At 41.7% G+C, this 21,707-nt stretch overlaps 1 protein-coding gene across 2 annotated transcripts; it reads left to right on the top strand.

The window, feature by feature from the left end:
- The first annotated feature begins 2,858 nt into the window (after positions 1–2,858).
- Positions 2,859–18,748, top strand: LOC132765204 (zinc finger protein RFP-like). Of its 2 annotated transcripts, none has more exons than XM_067463320.1 (8): positions 2,859–3,290; positions 7,361–7,456; positions 7,630–7,860; positions 9,456–9,478; positions 11,223–11,338; positions 14,294–14,320; positions 16,336–16,362; positions 17,997–18,748. In XM_067463320.1, exons 1-8 carry the CDS (start codon positions 2,868–2,870, stop codon positions 18,530–18,532), a joined length of 1,479 nt encoding a protein of 492 aa, XP_067319421.1. In that variant the 5' UTR covers positions 2,859–2,867; the 3' UTR covers positions 18,533–18,748. The 2 variants fall into 2 exon arrangements, with proteins under 2 accessions (XP_067319421.1, XP_067319422.1); XM_067463321.1 differs by lacking the exon at positions 2,859–3,290 and adding an exon at positions 5,170–5,589.
- Positions 18,749–21,707: the final 2,959 nt, after the last annotated feature.

The following is a 21,707-nucleotide window of genomic DNA, read 5'->3' as shown; positions in this document are numbered from 1 at the left end:
ACGTCATTTCATGGTTTGCCCAAATGCAATGGTGTCAGATTCTAGTGAGGCTTGGTTTACCTTTTGACAGTCAATCTTATCCATAAAAGCCTCACATGAAGAGAGACAATAGGTTGCCTTTCTTTTATTCTATAATTTCATTTTGTGTCATGTTCTTTCCATCTAGAAGATCTCTTCAATTTTTGTAACTCTAAAAGCAACCAAACAAAATTCATCATGAATGATGAAACCCCATTCTCTAAATATGGTACTGGAGTTTGGCTCATGGTTTAGCAGGTATGGGCAAACTTCGGTCCTCCAGGTGTTTCGGACTTCAACTCCCATAAATCCGAGCTGGCTTATTGGCTGTTGGGATTTGTGGGAGTTGAAGTCCACCTGGAGAGCCAAAGTTTGCTCATGCCTGGGATATAGTCAATGCAAGAAAAGGAGACTCCTTAGTCCTCCAAATATTGGGTTTTTTATGTCAGGAGCAACTTGAGAAACTGCAAGTCACTGGTGTGAGAGAATTGGCCGTCTGCAGGGATATTGCCCAGGGGATGCCCAGATGTTTTGATATTTTACTATCCTTGTGGCAGGCTTTTCTCATGTCCCCGCATGGGGACAGAGGGAGCTCATCCGCACTCTTCCCAGATTCGAACCTCCAACCTTTCAGTCTTCAGTCCTGCTGGCACAAGGCTTTCCAAATATTGATGAATGGCTGCTGTTAACACATGATTCATATAGTTTTCGTGATATATCACACAAAACTAAACTTAGGAAGATATATGCCATATTTCCCATTTCTGTGTATGTTGTGAAAACTGGGAAGAGATAGAAACTGGCAGAGAAACAACAGAGATTGTGGCACAGCTGACGGGGAGTCAGCTGCATTAAGATCACTACTGACCAAAAGGTCATGAGTTCAAAGTCAGCCTGGGTCAGAGTGAGCTTCTGAACAATTTGTGTAGTTTGCTGTTGACCTTTGCAGCCTGACAGTTGCATCTGTCAAGTAGGAAATTTAGGTACCGCTTATGCGGGGAGGCTAATTTATCCAGGAAGCATGCAAAGAATGAGGAAGTACTTAATCAGTGTCACAAATGGATGGTGAAGTGACAGCTCCCCTGGTGGCCAGAATACCCTCATGAAAAAGCTGCAATTTAAAATAGCCTCTGTGTGTCTGTCTATATATGTTGTGTGTCTATGGCATTGAATGGTTGCCATGTATATGCACATTGTAATCCGCCCTGAGTCCCCTGCGGGGTGAAAAGGGCAGAATATAAATACTGAAAATAAATAATAAATGAACTCATTTGAGATGTGCTGGAGAAGAGTTCTGCAGATGCCATGGACTGCTAAAAAGAAAATAAATAAATAGACCCACAAGTTAATCCAGCAAGAACCCTCTCTCGAAGCAAGATGACTAAACTGAGGCTATAATACTGTGACCATATTATGGGACAACTCGCTAGATAAGATTATTATAGCTGGAGAAAAAGAGAAAGACCACATTCCAGATGGATAGACATCACCAGGAAAACAACAACTCTGAGTCTGGACTTGAGTGGGGCTCCAAAAGATAGTGAATCTTGGCCATCTCTTGTTCATGAGATCTCCAGAAGCTGAAGTCAACTTGAAGACTTGAAGTTAACAATAACAACACTTCACCACTGGCCAGACTGGCTTTACTTAATATTTGGCTGTTAATGGAAGCAGATATAAGAAAACATATCCTGCTCCCAAAACAGCTGCATTGGCTCCCAATTAGTTTCCAGGCTTCATCCAAAGTGCTGGTTTTGACCTTCAAACCCTTCATGGTATCAGTCCAGATTACCTGAGACATCGGGTTCCTTTGTACACACCGGGGAGAGCACTAAGATCAAGTGGGGAAATGCTGGTGTCCTTAAGCATCTGTGACACTCTCAGTTTGAAGATCCTTCTCAGGAGTGGCTCCCTCTCTTTGGAATGCCCTCCCAGGAAGATAAAATCTGCACTCTCTTTGTTGGTATTCAGGAAGAGCCTAAAAACCTTCCTTTCTGAGGAAGTCAAAGGGCCTGCCTAACCTTCAGATATCCCAGGTGATATCTAAAGGTTAGGCAGGCCCTTTGACTTCGTTACGTATCATCAGGGTGGATTTAATTTATTTTATTGGGGTTTTAATTAGTGTTTCACAGCATTTGCTAATATTTATGGTTTTAGCTTGTTTATAATTTTATATTGTATGTTTTTGCTAGCTTTAAGCCCCAGTGGTGCGGTGGGTTAAACCAGTGAGCTGCTGAACTTGCTGATTGAAAGATTGGTGGTTCGAATCTGAGGAATGGGGTGAGCTCCCACTGTTAGCCCCAGCTTCTGCCAAGCTAGCAGTTTAAAAACATGCAAATGTGAGAAGATCAATAGGTACCACTTCAGTGGGAAGGTAATGGCACTCTATGCAGTCATGCTGGCCACATGACCTTGGAGGTGTCTACGGACAATGCCAGCTCTTCGGCTTAGAAATGGAGATGAGTATCACCCCTCAGAATTGGACACGACTAGACTTAATGTGAAGGGGAAACCATTACCTTTACCCTAAGCTGCCTTGGACCCTTGACTGGGGAAAGGTGGGATATAAATTCCGTAAATAAAGAAATAAAATAAATTTCCCCCATCCAGTTTTGTGAGCTACACTTGCCAACCTCATCTCCCAGTGACTTATCAGCCCCACCCATGTTTTTAATCGAAAACAAACACACGTCAAATGTTGTTTGAGGAATGCTTCCATCTCATCATAAGTTTTACATACAGTTCCTCCACGCAAGCAGATTGAAACTCCTCCTCTCCTGCAATGCATTAAAACCAGAAAGGAAACTAACACAGAGATTTGTTTCCTTCAGCTTCTGCAAAGGGCAGCCATGGCATATAGGGCTCTGCCGCAAGATTTCTATGATGAGATCACCTGTCCCATCTGCCTGGAATACTATGTGGATCCCATGACCACCCGCTGTGGTCACAGCTTCTGCCGAAGCTGTGTGGCCAGGCTCTTTGGACAGCCAAGAAAAGCCTTCCCTTGTCCCCAGTGCCGGACATTGATTCCCCCAAGGAGCCTCACACTGAACCGGCACCTGGCCAACATCGTGGAACGTGTCAAAGGTCTGCAGACGGAACAAGAAAACAGAGGTACCTATATGATGCAGCCAGCTTGTCCACGGCACAAGAAGCCCCTCTTGCTCTTCTGCCGGAATGACGAAACCCTTATCTGTATGGTCTGCAACTGGGCTGTGGAGCATAGAGGTCACTATTTGCTCCCCATTGATGAGGTGGCCTCAGAGTACCAGGTAAGGTCACTGGGCAGGGATTAAGGACTGGTTGATCATCCCTTATGAGAAATGATTGGGACCAAAATCGTTCCATGTTTCACATTTTTAAAAAAAAGAAAAGAAAATTATTTTGGAATATTTGTGTTATATTCATGCCTACTCAGTAAGCACGTACAGCCAATGAAGAAGTTGAATGGCCAGGTTCAAGCCACAAAAGGTTTCCTTTTTTAGATTTCTCTCACTTTTATTTAATTGACTGCAAACATATCATTCCCATTAAGGCTTTCTAAATATTGTAACATGCTCTACTTAGGGCTGCCTTTGAAGAGCATTTTCCTAGTTTCCGGCAGACTTCACAATCTTGAGGATGCAGGTAAAATGTCAGGAGAGAATGCTTCTGGAACATGGCCATACAGCCCAGACAACTCACAACAATCCAGGGTTCAGAAACTTCATCTAGTGCAAAGAAGAGTGACCAGATTGTTAACTGAGTGAAGCAAAATCCCCTTGTTGCACCAGCTCCACTGGCTGCCAGTTTCTTTCCAGGAACAATTCAAAGTGATGGTTAGAGCGCATAAAGCCCTATATGGTACAGATCCAGGCTATTTCCTGGTATGAGTTGGCTTGGGCTCTGAGAGCTTCAGGAGATGTCCTTCTCTCAGTCCCACCATCATTGGAACCACAGCTGGTGGAATGCAAGAGAGGGCCTTCTTGGTGGCAGCTCCCTTCCCAGGGAGACTAGAATGCCTCGCTGTTCTTCAGGCAGCAGGTGAAAACCTATTCTTACCCATTCTTTCAAGCTTTTAAAGAATAGACTAGAACAGTTATTCTCAACCTTCCTAATGTTACAATCCCTTAATACAGTTCCTCATGTTGTGGTGACCCCCACCATAGCATTATTTTTGTTGTTGCTTCATAAGTGTCATTTTGCTGCTGTTATGAATCATAATGTAAATATCAGATATGGAGGATATATTTTCATTCACTGGACGAAATTTGGCACAAATACCTGATATGCCCAAATTTGAATAATGGTGGGATTGGAGGGATTGATTTTGTCATTTGGGAGTTGTAGTTGCTGGGATTTATAGTTCACTGACAATCAAAGAGCATTCTGAACTCAACCACTGATGGAATTGAAGCAAACTTGGCACACAGAACTCCCATGAACAACAGGAAATACTGGAAGGTTTTGGTAGGCATTGACCTTGCATCTGGGATTTGTAGATCACCTACATCCAAAGAGCACTGTGGACTCAAACTATGATGGATCTGGACCAAACTTGGCACAGATACTCAATATGCCCGAATGTGAACACTGGTGGAGTTTGGGGGGAAATAGACCTTGACATTGGAGAGTTCTAGTTGCTGGGATTTATAGTTTACCTACAATCAAAGAGCATTCTCAACCCCACCAATGAGAGAATTGAGCCAAAGTTCCCACACAGAACCCCCATGACCAAGCAAAAATACTGTTTTCTGATGGTCTTTTGTGACTCCTCTGACACCCGCTCACGACAACCCCAGGGGTCCCAACACCCAAGCTGAGAAACGCTGGACTAGAAAGTGTTACATTGCTTCTATTGACTTATTTTTACTGTATTGTAAAAATGAATTGTTTTCATAATTGTAACTAATGTAATTCTATTAAGAAGAAAAGCTTTGCTTCTGGTGCATCTACAGTTTCTCAAGTAACTCCTGACATGAAAAAAAAGAAGAAAAGGACAATGTGCTAGATCCAATCCACCCCACCCATCCTTATTTACTCTGCTGAAAATGTTTCCCCACTGCTTTTGACTCTCTGATTGGTTCCACAGCCCTGGAGACAGAGCCAAGAGAGCAAACATTTTGTAGTTAGTTGAAATCAGAATCGAAACTTAAGGCTGACATTTCCATTTTTGCTCATCGGGGATAGGCAAGCATGGCATTTGGGGGTCCCAAGAAACAGCTGTATGGTGAAACAGTTTGTTCCCTCTGCCTGGATTTATTCCAAGACCCAGTACTAACCCACTGTAGGCACAATTTTTGTCGAGCTTGTATCATCCAGCACTGCCAGGAGTCTCCGGCTCCGGCTTTGTGTCCCCTGTGTAGAGCCGCTGTCAAGATGAGGAACTTGAGGCCAAACCAACAACTGGCAAAAATTGTGGAAAACATCAGGAAAGCCAAGAGGGGGAAAAGGGGAGAGGGAAGAAAGGGAGTGTGTAAGAAATTATTCTGCAAGAATGACCAAGTCCTAATTTGTGTGGTGTGTGACACCTCCATGGAGCACTGGGGGCATGATGTGGTTCCCATGGAGGAAGCTGCCCAAGAATATAAGGTAGGAAGTCATCATGTTCTGCTGTATCATTCACAGAAAAGTGTTCAGTTTAGGAGTTGAGTATCCTACATCCGAAAATCTTGGAATCAGGACTGTCATAGAAGTTTAAATATTTGAGGGGATGTCAAATGGATGAGTAAGCAAGCTTGCTTTCTGTAGCATTTAAAACATGGAGTAACAGATTCAAACTACAGGATAACAGATTCCACCTAAAGCAGTGGTTCTCAACCTGTGGGTCCCCAGGTGTTTTGGCCTACAACTCCCAGAAATCCCAGCCACTTTACCAGCTGTTAGGATTTCTGGGAGTAACACCCACGATAAGTGAGGGAACACTGTGTAGCTATAGTTTGGACGTTCAAGACAGAAAGGTTAACACAGGAAAAATCATATCGATGCCCCCAATTTCCTCTTCAGCTGACTGAAGGAAGCCTGAGAGATCAACATTTACTCTTTCTCCTTCTATTGCCAGATCAGATAATGGCTTCTGAGAAAATCCTGTTAGATATTAGTTTGGCTGACTTTTCCCCTAAAAGAAATGTTTTTTTAAAGACATAATTGTCTCAGCCTCTATTGGTATACAAGGGGATCTTGTAGTACCTTTGAAACTAAATGAAACATGAATTACACCCATTTTTTTACTTACTTTTACTTACTTAGGCAATCCCTCATAGCTCAAGGATGATTGACTTCCTGATGTGGTGTCTTGGCGGTGGGTGTGGAGCCCTATACTTGATCCACATGTTCCCCTACCATGAGGACATTGGTTTCCAAGTGGAAGGTGGTCCCAGTCAGGGTTGGGTTGACATGCATTCCTCTTGGCACATTTCTCTCTTTCACCCTCCATTCGTGCGTCTTCAAATTCCGCAGCACTGCTGGTCACAGTTGAACTCCAGTTAGAGCACTCAAGGGCCAGGGCTCCCCAGTTCTCAGTGTCTATGCCACAGTTATTAAGGTTGGCTTTAAGCCCATCTTTAAATCTCTTTTTTCTGTCTGCCAACTTCTGTTCTTGAGTTCAGAGTAGAGTAGCTGCTTTGGGAGATGGTGATTGGGCATTTGGACAATGTGGTCAGTCCAGTGGAGTTGATGGCGGAGGAGCATTGCTTCAGTGCTGGCAGTCTTTGCCTCTTCCAGAGGCTGGATGGCCATCTGTCAGGAGTGATTTGAATGCAATATTCCTGCTTCTTGGCAGGGGGTTGGACTGGATGGCCCATGAGGTCTCTTCCAACTCTTTGATTCTATGATTCTATTATTCCAGCAGGCTGACATTTGTCCATCTGTCTTCCCAAGAGATTTGCAGGATTTTTTGGAGGCAGCACTGATGGAATCGTTCCAGGAGTTGCGTATGTTGTCTGTAGACAGGTCATGTTTCGCAGGTTGGGAGGACAATGGCTTAGAGAAACCAAGCACCTTGGGAACCCAAGCACCTTGGTTTCCCTACGGATGTCCCAGTCCATTTTTGTGGTCTGCATACTTCATGGGATACATAGAATTGTAGAATCCTAGAGCTGGAAGAGACTACGTGAGCCATCCAGTCCAAACCCCTGCCAAGAAACAGGAAAATTTCATTCAAAACACCCCTGGCAGATAGCCATCCAGCCTCTGCTTAAAAGCATCCAAAGAAAGAGCCTCTGCCACACTCGGGCAGAGAGTTCCACTGCTGAACATGGAGTAAAGCATCTCTGGATGGCGGGGGGGGGGGGGGGGGAATACAAATAGTAATAGAAATGCAAAATTTGTGATGGTTGGGATGGGATTTGTTTTGTTTTTATAGGACAAGTTTGATGCCCTCCAACAATCTCTGGAGAAAAAGAAAACAACTGCCATTGAGTGGAAACTGGCTGAAGAGGAGAAGAAGCAAACATTCTTGGTGAGCCTTTGTTAGTCCAATTCACATATTGGGGATTTCAGAAAGTAAACTATCTACCTTATCAGATATGGCATTGTGTGACAGGGACCATTTCCAAAGATGACAGTCCAACTTTCGTGCCAGTTTGCCTGCCTCATGCAATAATATACTAATTCTTTCTTTTCTCACCTCAGACACAGATAAAGTTGGAGAAGGATGAGATCAGGTCTGTTTTCAAGGAAATGAAGAAATGTATTAAGACAAAAGAACGCGTTTGGCTTAACCAGCTGAGCGAAATGGAGAATGAGACTGAGAAAAGCTGGGAAGAAAATATCACCAGACTTTCAGAGGAAATTGGTCGTCTTAATACGTTGATCTCAGAGATGGAGAAAAAGCGTCAGCAGCCACCAATCAAATTGCTGCAAGTGAGAGTTAATGCATGCTTTGTTACTTGGCTTATGGGAAATAAGGAAGATTTAAATTTTAAAATAATAATAATAATAATAATAACAACTTTTACTTCTATATCATCTATTTATTTCTATATCATCCCATCTCCCCGAAAGGACTCATGGCAGCTCACAACAGGAGTAAAACGCAGTAAACAATATATACAAATAAATGACAAATTAATAAACTAAACCAATAAAACAAAATAACATTTAAACCAGTGTTTCTCAACCTTCCTAATGCCACAACATCTTAATACAGTTCCATATGTTGTAGAGACCCCCCAACCATAACATTATTTTTGTTGCTACTTCATATCTGTAATTTCACTACTGTCATGAAGCATAATGTAAATATCTGATAGGCAGGATGTATTTTTATTCACTGGACCAAACTTGGCAAAATACCCACCATGCCCAAATTTGAATACTGGTGGGGTGGAGAAAGGTTGATTTTGTCATTTGGGAGTTGTAGTTGCTGGGATTTATAGTTCACCTGCAATCAAAGAGCATTCTGAACTCCACCAATGATGGATTTGAACCAAACTTGGCACACAGAACTCCTATGATCCACAGAAAATACTGGAAGGGTTTGGTGGGCTTTGACCTTTAGTTTGCGAGTTGTAGTTCACCTACATCCAGAAACATTGTTTACTCAATGGAGCAAACTTGGCATAAATACTCAATATGCCCAAATGTGAACGCTGGTGAAGTTTGGGGAAAATAGACCATGGCATTTGGGACTTGTAGTTGCTGGGATTTATACTTTACCTCCAATCAAAGAGCATTCTGAACCCTTCACTTCACTTCACTTCACTTTATTTCTTAATTAGTCGCTCTCCACCAAGGTGCTCCGAGCGACTTACAGTCTAAAATAGGATTTACACAATATAAAAACATTCAACATAAAAACATTTGACAGTGACTATTTGGCAAATTAGATCTGATTACTTAAATGCACAACCAAACAGCCAAGTCTTGAGTGCCTTTACAAAAGGTCGCAACTCCGACATTGCTCTAATGTATGGAGGCAATGAGTTCCACATGAGAACCCTGAAACTCTGATTTAAACAATAAGCAGTAAACATATTTAAAACATAATAATTCCAACAGATTAAATAAGTTAATTAAAAACCAATGTGCCTTTACAAGTGTATCCATAAAAACAAAGACCTCATCCACATTAAGGGTTACTAATAATTTTCAAAGACCTGCTTAAATAGCGAAATCTTTAAGTCCTTGAAAGTCATGAGGGTGGTTGCTTGTCTGATTCCCCTGAGGAGGGTATTTCAGAGCCCGGGGTGGGGGAGCACTATTGAGAAGGCCCTTTCCCTTGTTCCCACCAACCTCGCTTGCAATGGAGGTGGGATCGAGAGGAGGGCCTCCCCAGCCAATCTTAATGCCCAAACAGGTTCATAAAGAGAAATGCGGTTGCATAAATAAGCAGGACCCAAACTGTATAGGGCTTATAATAATTTCCCAGACAACAAATAAATCCCACATTGAACAAAATAGTGGTCCAGCATATGTTCTGCTTCTCTAGTTTGGATTCATTTTTCTATTTCTTTCAGGACATTGGAAGTACTTTGAAAAGGTAGGTGGATTTTTCTCCTTTCCTCTTTTGGTTCTCTACTTCCTTTTGTGGAAGAGCTCCAGACCTGTTTTTCAGACAACCACAACAATAAAAGGTGCAACGGCTGCAGATAGCTTTGTATATCCTTTATATTGGGGATGCCAAACATTGAAAATATGTATTGTCAAAGGCTTTCATGGCTAGAATCACTGGGTTGTTGTAGGTTTTTTGGGTTATATGACCATGTTCTAGAAGCATTCTCTCCTTGACTTTTCACCTGCATCTATGGCAAGCATCCTCAGAGGTTGTGAGGTCTTGACTCTTCCAATAGAAATGTTCTGGAGGACCTATACATGTCTAGAGAATTGTTCTCTCTAGGAATCTCTAGATCAGTGGTTCTCAACCTGTAGGTCCCCAGGTGTTTTGGCCTACAACTCATACACTGAATAGTCATTTTCTTCATCAACCAGTATTTTCTTTGTTTATTGAAAAGACATTTTCAAGCATTATACAATAGGGCCTACACTTTTTGATGGCAGAAAACCCACACAAAAGTAGGAAAATGAATTAAAGTGCTATTTTTTAAATCTAACGCAGTGGTTCCCAACCTGTGGTGGATTTCAGCTCTCACAATTAGTAACAGTTGATAAACTGGCTGGGATTTCTGTGAGCTGAAGTCTTAAACACCTGGAGGACCAAATGTTGGGAACCACTGCATTAAAATTCAGTGAATTTTAATGCAGTGGGTCTCAACCTGTGGGTCACCAAGTGTTTTGGCCTACAACTCCCAGAAATTCCAGCCGGTTTACCAGCTGTTAGGATTTCTGGGAGTTGGAGGCCAAAATATCTGGGGATCCACAGGCTGAGAACCACTGCTCTAGATCCTTGAACATATAGGTAACAACTGCAGGAAGCTGACCATAGAATGGTGCTGGAGGACCTAGAGATTCCTTGAGAGAACATATTAGAATCATAGAATCATAGAACCATAGAGTTGGAAGAGACCTCATGGGCCATCCATTCCACCCCTCTGCCAAGAAGCAGGAAAATTGCATTCAAAGCACCCCCGACAGATGACCATCCAGCCTCTGTTTAAAAGCTTCCAAAGAAGGAGCCTCCACCACACTCCGGGGCAGAGAGTTCCACTGCTGAACGGCTCTCACAGTCAGGAAGTTCTTTCTAATGTTCAGATGGAATCTCCTTTCTTGTAGTTTGAAGCCATTGTTCTGCATCCTAGTCTCCAGTTGTCAAATACTGGATAATCAAATCTGCGAATGAGGACGAATGACTGTCCTAGAACTTTTGCATTTCAATTTCTGTTTTCAATAGTCATTTCTAACAGAAAATAATGGTCAAGAAGCTGTTGGTATTGTATTTGTTTGAACCTTTTAAAAAAAATGAAGAAAAACAGAAGAGAATTGGGTGGAGGAGCATCAATTCTGAAATTGTCATATGAAGGTCTTGTGGGGATGCGTCTGCACCAAAGAATTAACGCAGTTTGACTCATCTGCCATGACTCAATGCTATGGAATCCTGGGAGTTGTAATTTGCAAGAACTTTATTAGCCTTCTTTGCCAAATCCCAGGATTCCCTAGTATTGAACCATGGTAGTTATAGTGGAGTCAAACTGCATTAAATCTATAGCGTAGTTGCACCCTGAATCTATTCTTAAGTAAGTTAGGTCACAGAGTCCTAATCCATTTTGCAAGCCTGCAGTGAGCCAATGGTTTTTAATCATCTCCTTTCTGATCCATCTTCTTTCCAGGTACCAAGAGGGACAACTGAGACATGTGGTTGACCTTTTTCCAAGACCTGAAAAAAGACTTAGAAGTTACTCCCAGAAAAGGCCAGCTCTATTAAAAGCCATGGAAACGTTTGAAGGTATGGTGGGATAGCAGCACGGAAAGGCCAATGGATCTATATCTTGTGAATACTGGGCTTCCAGATTGGTTGATTGGAAAGTGAAGTCTTTCCTTAAGGAATAGTAGTAGTAGTAGTAGTAGTAATAATAATAATAATAATAATAATCTGTATTTATACCCCGCCACCAACTCCCCAATGGGGACTCGGAGTGGCTTATATGGGGCCAAGTCCGGACAAAGGAAGGACTTTAGGAGATATTTCATAAGCAAACCACTCTCACATATTCTCCCACAGCCCTACTTCTTGGTTTGTTTCTTTAAAGGGGGCTCAGGTTGGCTGATGGACTGTTGGCTCTCCACATTTGCAGATTTGATTATTTACAGATTCGATTAATTTCTAAGTCCTTCAGTACTATGGTAGGGTCAATAATCTGCTAGAAGTTGATCGCATAGTCATGTGGAGGGATGACTGTAGTTGTTATTCTTACCCTTGTTGATAAATTAACAGAATCTTCTAAGGCTACTCACTATAACAGCAATGTATTAGCCATACTATCACAAACATTATGCCAGTATATATTGATTGTTTGGGGTAATTGTGGGATACCTTTCTGTCCTTCCCTTGTGCAATTCCCTGGCCACAGTGTGAACAGAATGCTGAATTATATATGCCTGGGGTCTGATTCAGCATGTTCTTATCAGTTTCCACCAGCAACTACTTCTGTCATGACTTTCTTTGCATCCATTCAGTCAGCTGCAATTTTTGCATATAAATGTCCCTGCAAAATGTTTATTTACAGTATGTATTAAACAAAAAAAATCACGTGAATAATAATGATAATAAGAATAATAATGTTTATTTGTTACCCAGCTCTCCTCACAGCTTGAGATAGGCCACAGTACAGTTAAAACACATGCCCATGAAATAGGTATCATAAACACACCATCATAAAATACGTATATTAAAATACATAGTTCAAAGATTAAAATATAATACAAATACATATATTAAAATACAAAGAGAGTATACATATAAGAATCACAATTTAAAATTGCCTGGGTAGACCTGGTGGAAGAGATAGGTCTTCAGTTCTATCTTGATACTGACAGCTGTGACAGCTCTTACGGCAGGTCATTCCACAGTCGTAGGGGAGCTGATGAAAAGGTTCTCTGGTTGATGGTTGCCAATCAGGTTCTGGCAGATTGGAGCAGACACCCCCGCAAAGGATCTCAATGTCGGGGCAGATTGTATGGGAGAAGACAATTTCGTAGGTAACCAGCACTCACATCATGTAGGGCAGTGTTTCTCAACCTTCCTAATACTATGAGCCCTTAATACAGTTCCTCATGTTGTGGTGACCACCAACCATAAAATTATTTTCGTTGCTACCTCATAACTGGAATTTTGCTACTGTTATGAAACATAATGTAAATATCTGATATGCAGGATGTATTTTCACTCACGGGACCAAATTTGGCACTAATACCCAATTCGCCTAAATTTGAATACTGGTGGGTTTGGTGTGTGTATGTGTATGTGCCTGTGTGCGTGTGTGTGTGGGGTGTGTGTGATATTTTCATTTGAGTGTTGTAGTTGCCGGGATTTAAGATTACAATCAAAGAACATTCTGAACTCCACTAACTATGGAATTAAGCCAATCTTGGCACACAGAACTTCCATGACCAACAGAAAATACTGGAAGCGTTTGTTGGGCATTGACCTTGAGTTCTGGAGCTGTAGTTCACCTACATCCAGAGAGCACTGGACTCAAACAATGATGGATCTGGACCAGACTTGGCACGAATACCCAATATTCCCAAATGTGAACACTGATGGAGTTTGGGGAAAATAGACTTGACATTTGGGAGTTGTAATTGCTGGGATTTATAGTCCACCTGCGAGAGCTTTCTGAACTCCACCAATGATAGAATTGGACGAAACCTCCCACACAGAACCCCCATGACCAGTAGAAAATACTGTGGGGTCTTTGGTGACCCCTCTGACACCCCCTCATGACCCCCCCCCAAGGTCCCAACCCCCAGTTTGAGAAACGCTGATGTAGGGCTTTAAAGGTCAAAACCAAAAACTTTGTATTTTGCTCCCAAACTATTTGGCAACCAGTGGAATGACTTTAATACAGGTGTAATATTTTCACTCTTAGATGTTCCTGTAACTAGTCTGACAGCTGTGTTTTGAACTAATTGGAGCTTCTGAACTTGGTACAGTGGTAGCCCTATGCAATGCACTGATGCCCTGTGCCATTTTAAAGTGAACATATTTGCAAGTGAATGAACACATTCACTCTGCAGGGCTGGCAGAAAGACTGAGCATATTCACTTAAAACTGGCATCAGTGTAGGGCAGTGGTTCCCAACCTTTGGTTCTCCAGGTGTTTTGGACTTCAGCTCCCACAATTCCTAAGCTGGCTGGGATTTCTGGGAGGTGAAGTGCAAAACAATTGGAGGACCAAAGGTTGGAAGCCACTGATGTTGAAGGAATTTTTTTATTTCTTCTGCCCCAGGTGAGTGCAGAGCAACATAGAGGTTTTGAGTGGTCACTCAAAGTGAATTTGAAGAGAGACTGTGAATGTGTTCAGCCAAAAATTAGTTTAGGGCAGCAGGAGAGCTGGCAGCAATTCCCAGAATTAAGTTGCTTCTTCCTTGCAAAGGAACTTTGAAGGCAGAAGTGTGTGGCTGATGTGACATGCTCCCAGACACAGAGTCAATCCACAGGAGGTTGAATCCACTAACTGAAAGCTCATGGATGTGGCACTTGCCCAGTGCTTATATTTGGATGTCTGTATGTGTGTTAAAACTTTTTATAATTCTTCAAATAATGGAATATGAAAAAGAAAAGAAGCATGAATTCATTCAATAGCACCTTAATTTAAATATTTGCTTTAATTTGTTTCAGAGGATTTATAAGAATGTGTTGTTATTGAAATAAATGTGTCATTTTTCCTTCTCCTTAACAGAGACCCTGGAGGAAACATTTCCCAAAGGTAAATGTTGTGGCAGTATGGATGGGAAAGGAAATTTCAATGGTAGATGGTGTGTCAAAACTGAATTAGATTTTAGGGCGAGTTTACCTGCTAACTTGTAAGGAGACCTCACCCAACGTTTCCAAACATTAATTCATTCAGTGTGGTGCTCACATCATAGATCCATAGAGTTGAAAGAGACCTCATGGGCCATCCAGTCCAACCCCCTGCCAAGAAGCAGGAAAATCATATTCAAAGCACCCCCGACAGATGGCCATTCAGCTTCTGTTTAAAAGCCTCCAAAGAAGGAGCCTCCAGCACACTCCAGAGCAGAGAGTTCCACTGTTTAACAGCTCTCACAGTCAGGAAGTTTTCCTTAATGTTCAGACGGAATATCCTTTTCTGTGGTTTGAAGACATTGTTCTGCATCCCATTCTCCAGGGGAACAGAAAGCAAGCTTTCTCCCTCTTCCCAACGATTTCCCTTTACACATTTATACATGGCCCTCATCATATCTCTTCTCAGCCTTCTCTTCTGAAGGCTAAACATGCCCAGCTCTTTCAGCCACTCCTCATGGGGCTTGTTCTCCAGATGCCAGGCCAACAGAAAACAAGCTTGCTCTCTTTTTATACATGGCCATCATGTCTCCTCTCAGCCTTCTCTTCTGCAGGCTAAACATGCCCAGCTCCTCATAGGGCTTGTTCTCCAGACCCTTGATCATTTTAGTCGCCCTCCTCTGGACACATTCCAGCTTGTCAACATCTCCCTTCAATTGTGGTGCCCAGAATTGGACACAATATTCCAGATGTGGTCTGACCAAGGCAGAATAGAGGGGTAGCATGTACTGCTTTCACACGTACTGCTCTCGAGACAGGTGTCCCATTCTGTAACTTTGTGTTTCATTTTTTCCTGGCTAATAAGATAATATTGTGTGTTAATGTTGCAATATTTCCATGTGGCTAGAGAAGATGTTGCTCATGAGAAAAGACAATAATGCTCGGGAAAGGAAATAGCAGTAAGAAAAAAAGAAGATCACATTACAGATAAATAGTTAATCACAATCAAGGAAGCCATAGCCCTGAATCTGCAAGACCTGAGTAGGGCTATTGTATAGAGCAGGGGTCCTCAAACTAAGGCCCGGGGGCCGGATATGGCCCTCCAAGGTCATTTACCTGGCCCTCGCTCAGGGTCAGTCTAAGTCTGAAATGACTTGAAAGCACACAACAACATCAATCCTATCTTATCAGCCAAAAGCAGGGCCACATTTCCCATTGAAATACTAATAAGTTTATATTTGTTTAAATTGTTCTTCATTTTAATTATTATATTGTTTTTAAGTGGGGTTTTTTTGCACTACAAATAAGATATATGCAGTGTGCACAGGAATTCATTCATTTTTTTCCAAATTATAATCCGTCCCTCCAACAGTTTGAGGGACTGTGACTTGGCCCTCTGTTGAAAAAGTTTGAGGACCCCTGGTATAGAGTGATCTCGAGTTCACTCATTAATAGAGCCACCATAGGTTGAAATTGGTTTGATGGTAGTTAATGGTAGTTAATAACAAGTAGAGATAGTACACTACTATAGACAGTTCCCAAGTTACAAACAATAAGTTCTGTAGGTTTATTCTTAAGTTGAATTTGTATGTAAGTCAGAACAGGTACATTTTCTAAGTGTAACTCCAGCTAAATACTGACTGACTGACTGTCTCAGTCTGTTTATCTTTGGATAGCATCGGGAAGGTTAACACCCTTGTGGTGTTTGTTTTGCTGTCTGTGATTCTATGATTCTATGATGGAGTTATAATAAAACTGGTTTTTTTTTAAAGTTTTGTGTTTGTTTTAGCAGGATTTTATGTTTATCTTTTACGATTTTTGTTTTAATTTGTTTGTATGGTTTTCCCTTCTGGCAATTGAATGTTTTGCCTTACCTTGGGGAGATAGGGCGGTATGTAAATAAAGTTTTATTATTATTATTATATTTGAATATATATACAATACTCTGAGTTTCACTTTATCTCCTTTTCTTTCACACAGATTCAGCAAAGGAAGCACAGAACAAAGGTAATACACTGAATGAAAGGAGATGGGAAACTTCATGGAAATGTAGGGACATGTCTAATGGAGAGAAATGGTTTAACATGCCTCTCTTTCCAAATCAAACACAGTTATGGAACTGGTTGAGGGCTGATATGCGAATAGTGTTGTCTTCATCTCAACTCACATTTTTAGTCATTAATCACTGTTGTTGTGGGATGTCTTCAGATTACAGGGCTTTCTTGGGCTAATTAACTCAGAGGGGATTTGCCATTGCATTTTCAAGAATTGAAAGTGTGTGACTTTCTCAAGGTCTCACAGGGTGCAGCTAAACTACAGAATTAATGCACCACTTGAATTTGACGTGATCTTTTGGAATAATAGGAGTTGTACTTTTACAAGGTCTTTAGCCTCATCAATCGACCATTCCCAAAATCCCATAGCATTGAGCCACAGCAGTTAATGTAGCATCAATCTACATTAATTCTACTGTTTAGATGTACCCCTAGTGGGTTTCTTTGGCAAATCAAGGATTCATACCCTGGTCTCTAGAGTCCCAGTCTTAACAAAATAATATAAAATACTACCTCATTACCCTTAATTCAAATGACTTTTTCTCACCTATATCTACAACTTGGACCTAAGTAATTTCGCTTACTCTGGAAGATTGATATAATTCAAGGGAGGCAACTGTTGTGAGGTAAGGACCATATTTGCCATCAAGACATCTTAGGTCCCATCTGCACAGCCATATACAATCCAGTTCATCTGCTTTGAACTGGATTATGTTATTCTACACTGCCATATAATCCAGTTCAAAGCAGATAATCTGGATTTTATATGGCAGTGTAGAAGGGACCTTAGGCAATGCTCAAGAAAATTCAATGTTTTTGCACCTAAAAGCCCCTGAATGCCCTTAGGAAGACAATATTGCTATGTTTTTGGACACTGGGTTGTTTTAGATACAAGAAATGTCTTTTATGCAGCAGAAAATGAACTGGAAGTCTAATTTCAGTTCATTTATTTTTGAAAAGAAAAAAAACCCCAACCTTTCCTGAGCTTTAAATGCTTTAGGGATGCCTGAAATGTGGTAATACCCTCCAGAGGACACTTGGGGAACATAAACACTTTTTGCGTTCTAGGAGCCATTTGCATCTCGTGGGTCTCACTTTCACATTCCCTGATGTAGGTTATTAAGAAAATACATTTTACATAGAGAAATTTGATCACTTCAATGCTGGTGGTCTTTGCTTCTTCCAGCAGGCTGACATTTGTCTGTCTGACTTCCCAAGAGATTTGCAGGATTTTTCAGAGGCAGCACTGATGGAATTGTTCAAGGAGTTGCATGTAATGTCTGTAGATCACGTTTTGCAGGCATATATCAGGGTTAGGAGGACAATAGCTTTATAAACAAGTGCCTTGGTATCCCTGTGGATGTCTCAGTCCTCAAACACTCTGCAAGATAATCTGGGATAAGTAGATAATTTGGGATCCTATCCTGGGATACAGGGGCAGTGTGGAAGGTGCCTTGGTGACCACATTCAGGTGAAGCTTGAAGCAAATATTTTTTAAGGTCCTGTCTTGCAACTGCTGTTGACCTTTTCTTTAACGGCATCTTCCATCAAAGTACTTCTCCATTTTCTCCTTTTACTGTTCTGTAGTGAATGTGATTTTAGATCCAGACACAGCACATCCCTTCCTCATCCTGACTGAAGGTTTGACCAGTGTGAAGTGGGAGGACAGATACCAAGACCTGCCTGACTGCCATACAAGATTCAACCGGGAATTCTGCGTGTTGGGCCAAGAGAGATTTGCTTCAGGAAGACATTGGTGGGAGGTTGAGGTGGATGAAGAGAAGGGGGCAATGTGGGCCCTGGGGGTCGCTCGAGAGTCTGTCAGGAGGAAGGGGATTTTCCAATTTACTCCAAATGAAGGAATCTGGGCTGTGGGCAAGAGGCCATATGACTCACCTTCACCTTGTCGGCTCTCCATCTTAAACTCTCCTGAGTGGGTCCCTTTAAACTTGAGCCATGAGCCTAGGAATATCCGTGTGTCCCTGGATTTTGAGGAAGGCCGGCTGGTATTTTTAGATGCAGATACAAACAAGTTGATCTTTGCTTTTTCTTCAGTTGACTTCCGTGGGGAAAGGATCCAACCCTTTTTCTGGGTTGGGTCGGGGGTCCAGTTGAACCTCTGAATACTGAGGATAATCTGTGTCATTGTCATTCTCGTTCTGCTTCCCGTTCAGCTCTGAATCCAATTCTTCAACAATTATTTAACTGTGCAGATTCAGTCATCGCTACAGATTTCCATTTTTAACTTTTGCAGATTTGATTATTCATGGATTTGAATCAAATGTTTTCTCCAGAAATCTCTAGGTCAGTGCTTCTCAACCTTGGGTCCCCAGATGTTTTTGGCTAGTTTACCAGCTGTTAGGATTTCTGGGAATTGTAGGCCAAAAACATCTGGGGACCCCAGGTTGAGAACCACTGCTCCAGGTCTTCCAGTATGACTGTATGAGCAACTTCTTCTGGTCAGGCTAAAGGACCTAGAGATATCTAGAGAGAACATATTTCTAAGAATCTCTAGGTCCTTAAATGCAATTCTGTGGTCAGCTTCCAGTGGAACCAAGACATTCCTAGAAAGGTGTTCTCTTGATAGAAATTAATAGCAATGTATTTATCTGCATTGTTTCACTTTCATGGGGTTCCTCTGCCCCTAACCTCAATAAATGTGGAAGATTGACTGGATGTTTAATGCTTGACTATTGTATTTTATCCTGCATTTGAAGAAGTGCGTAGTACAATGGTAATATCATGTCAGCTCATATTATGCAGTTTCGGTTATCCACAAAGACTCCATCCATGGACAAGGGCAAGTTGAGTGGAACATCAGGCCATCCACAGTAGGCTCCTGAAAGCCTCCTCTGCTTTGAGTGCCTCTCTCTGTCAATAAAGAAACCTGTCATTGCTAAGAGAAGAGATGGAAGTCTGGCTGTGCTTCTTCCACTGAGAGAGGAGTCCTTCTCCTTCCTCTGCAGAGAGAAACAACGGAAATACCAACTACGTTTCCCTTCCTGGCAGACAAAAACAAAGTTGGGCTTTGGCCACTTCTCTCCACAGAAGAAAGAGATAGACTTCTTTCACATTGTAAGCACCAAACCAATCACTTTTTTTTGTTTTAAAGGTCAAATTATGTATCTCAAGAATGATTTAGCAAAGCAAGTTGAAATTATTGGAAAAATTATGTTGACTAAAGCTAGAACATATATTTTGAGATAATGTTTGATATTATTGTGTTTATTATGTAAATTCATATAGGTTTTTAAAATAAATATGTTACAATGGTGTCATCATTTCACTTGGTTTTATTTTATCCTAAATCCTGTAGAACAGTGTTCTCAATCTTTCTAATGCCGCAACCCCGTAATACAGTTCCTCATGTTGTGGTGACCCCCAACCATAACATTATTTTTGTTGCTACTTCACAACTACAATTTTGCTACTGTTATTAATCATCCTGATATGCAGGGTGTATTTTCATTCACTGGACCAAATTTGGCACAAATACATGATATGCCCCAATTTGAATACTGGTGGGTTGGCAGGGGATTGATGATGTCATTTGGGAGTTGTAGTTGCTGGGATTTATAGTTTACCTACAATCAAAGAGCATTATGAACTCCAAAAATGTAATGTTGGTTTGTGGGATTAACATAACTCAAAAACCACTGGGCAAATTGACACCAAATTTGAAAACAATTTGGCCATCACTCACAAAAACATTGAAAAACACAGCAGAAGAGACTTTAAAAGTTAAAAAAAACCCACAAAAATACATTACAATGCATGTGCAAAGCATATATACACAAACACACATATATACACAAATATATATACACATATATGGATATATACACACAGAAAGGGGAGGGAGGGAGGGAGGGAGGGAAGGAAAGAAGAAGGGAAAGAAAGAGGGAAAGAAGGAGGGAAGGAGAGAAGGAAGGAAGGAGAGAAGGAAATAAAAAGGTGAAAGAAGGAAGGAAAAAGAGCGAAGGAAGGAGAGAAGAAACAAAAGAGAGAAAGAGGGCCTTCTCTATGGTCCCCCCCCCCCCCCCCGACTCTGGAACTCACTTCCCAAGGATATCTGGCAAGCCCCCTAAAGACTCCTAAAGCAGTCTTTAGGAGGAGCTTGAAAACATGGCTGTTCCAGTGTGCCTTGCCTGAATAAAAGAAACAATTCTGTGCAAAATGTCCTCAGAAGCACTTTAACTACCCATTGGGTTGCTCTCCCTATATTTCCTTTAAAACCCTCCTGCTTAGATACATCCTACCTCTGTTCATGCCCAGTGTTTATTTTTAAAATGTTAAACTATTACATCTGGCCCGGCCAAAGGTTTTTAAATTTTTGTGTGTTATTGTCTATATGTCAGTTATATTAATTGTATTGTTTTATTTGCTTATTGCTTGTTGTTTTACTGATGTGTTGTTGGGCTTGGCCTCATGTAAGCTGCCCCGAGTCCCCTTGGGGAGATGGTGGCAGGGTATAAATAAAGTATTATTATTATTATTATTATTATTATTAGGGAAGGAAGGAAAGATACAAGGAAGGATGGAACCAAAGATCAAAGGAAGGGAGTAAAGAAACAGGTAGAGAAGGAAGAAAGAAGAAGGGAAAGAAAAAGAGGGAAGGAAGGAGAGAAAGAAAGGAGGAGAGAAAGAGGGAGGGAAGCAGGCATGTAGCGGGGGGGGGGACTTGGGGGGCTTCACCCCCCCCCCCCCCAGAAATTCTCATGGCGGTCCACGAGAAGGCCTTACTGGTACATTATTTAAACTGTTATGTTTATTCATATCATGATCTGATCACCATGCTCAATATGTGCTGGTACAGCTGTACCAGGAGCTCCAAATCTGTTTGCTTTGCATTAAATGTTCGTTTGCAATCCCAGGTTTGGGATTTTGCAGCAGGGTGGCTTCCTGTTATAGTTTGCAATCATAGGGCAAGCCACCTGTCAATTATCGTTAGGTTCCCTGGTCCCGCCCCTCTTTGAGTTTTGGAGGGAATAGGAACCTTTTTGAGTCAGTTCTCACAGAGAAGCCTTTCACACAGGACATAAAACGAAGTAGCTCCTGTAGAAAGCTTCATCTTCTACGGCTTGGCCAGGGAGATATACAGCCTACAGCCTGACTGGAGTTATACAGCATTACAGCACCCTTCGCTGAAGGACTTCAGTCAGCCATTGCAGCAACCTGAACTCCTTCTTTTTCCCTGGAAGTCTACAAAGCTGTGCTTGGCAAGGGTTGCTCGCGGAAGCCAGACGCAGTTGGTACCGGGTGCAGGGGCTCCATGCCAACAGAGGCAAAGACAGACTG

Source organism: Anolis sagrei, chromosome 2 (assembly GCF_037176765.1).
Source record: "Anolis sagrei isolate rAnoSag1 chromosome 2, rAnoSag1.mat, whole genome shotgun sequence".
Taxonomy (NCBI): Eukaryota; Metazoa; Chordata; class Lepidosauria; order Squamata; family Dactyloidae; genus Anolis; species Anolis sagrei.
This window is presented reverse-complemented; position numbering and strand designations above follow the sequence as displayed.

Coding starts and splice junctions, on each gene's coding strand:
- LOC132765204 (XM_067463320.1), top strand. CDS start 2,868: ATGGCATATAGGGCTCTGCCGCAAGATTTCTATGATGAGATCACCTGT. Junction 14,321..16,335: donor GGAGGAAACATTTCCCAAAG/GTAAATGTTGTG, acceptor TCTTTCACACAG/ATTCAGCAAAGGAAGCACAG. Junction 16,363..17,996: donor AAAGGAAGCACAGAACAAAG/GTAATACACTGA, acceptor ACTGTTCTGTAG/TGAATGTGATTTTAGATCCA.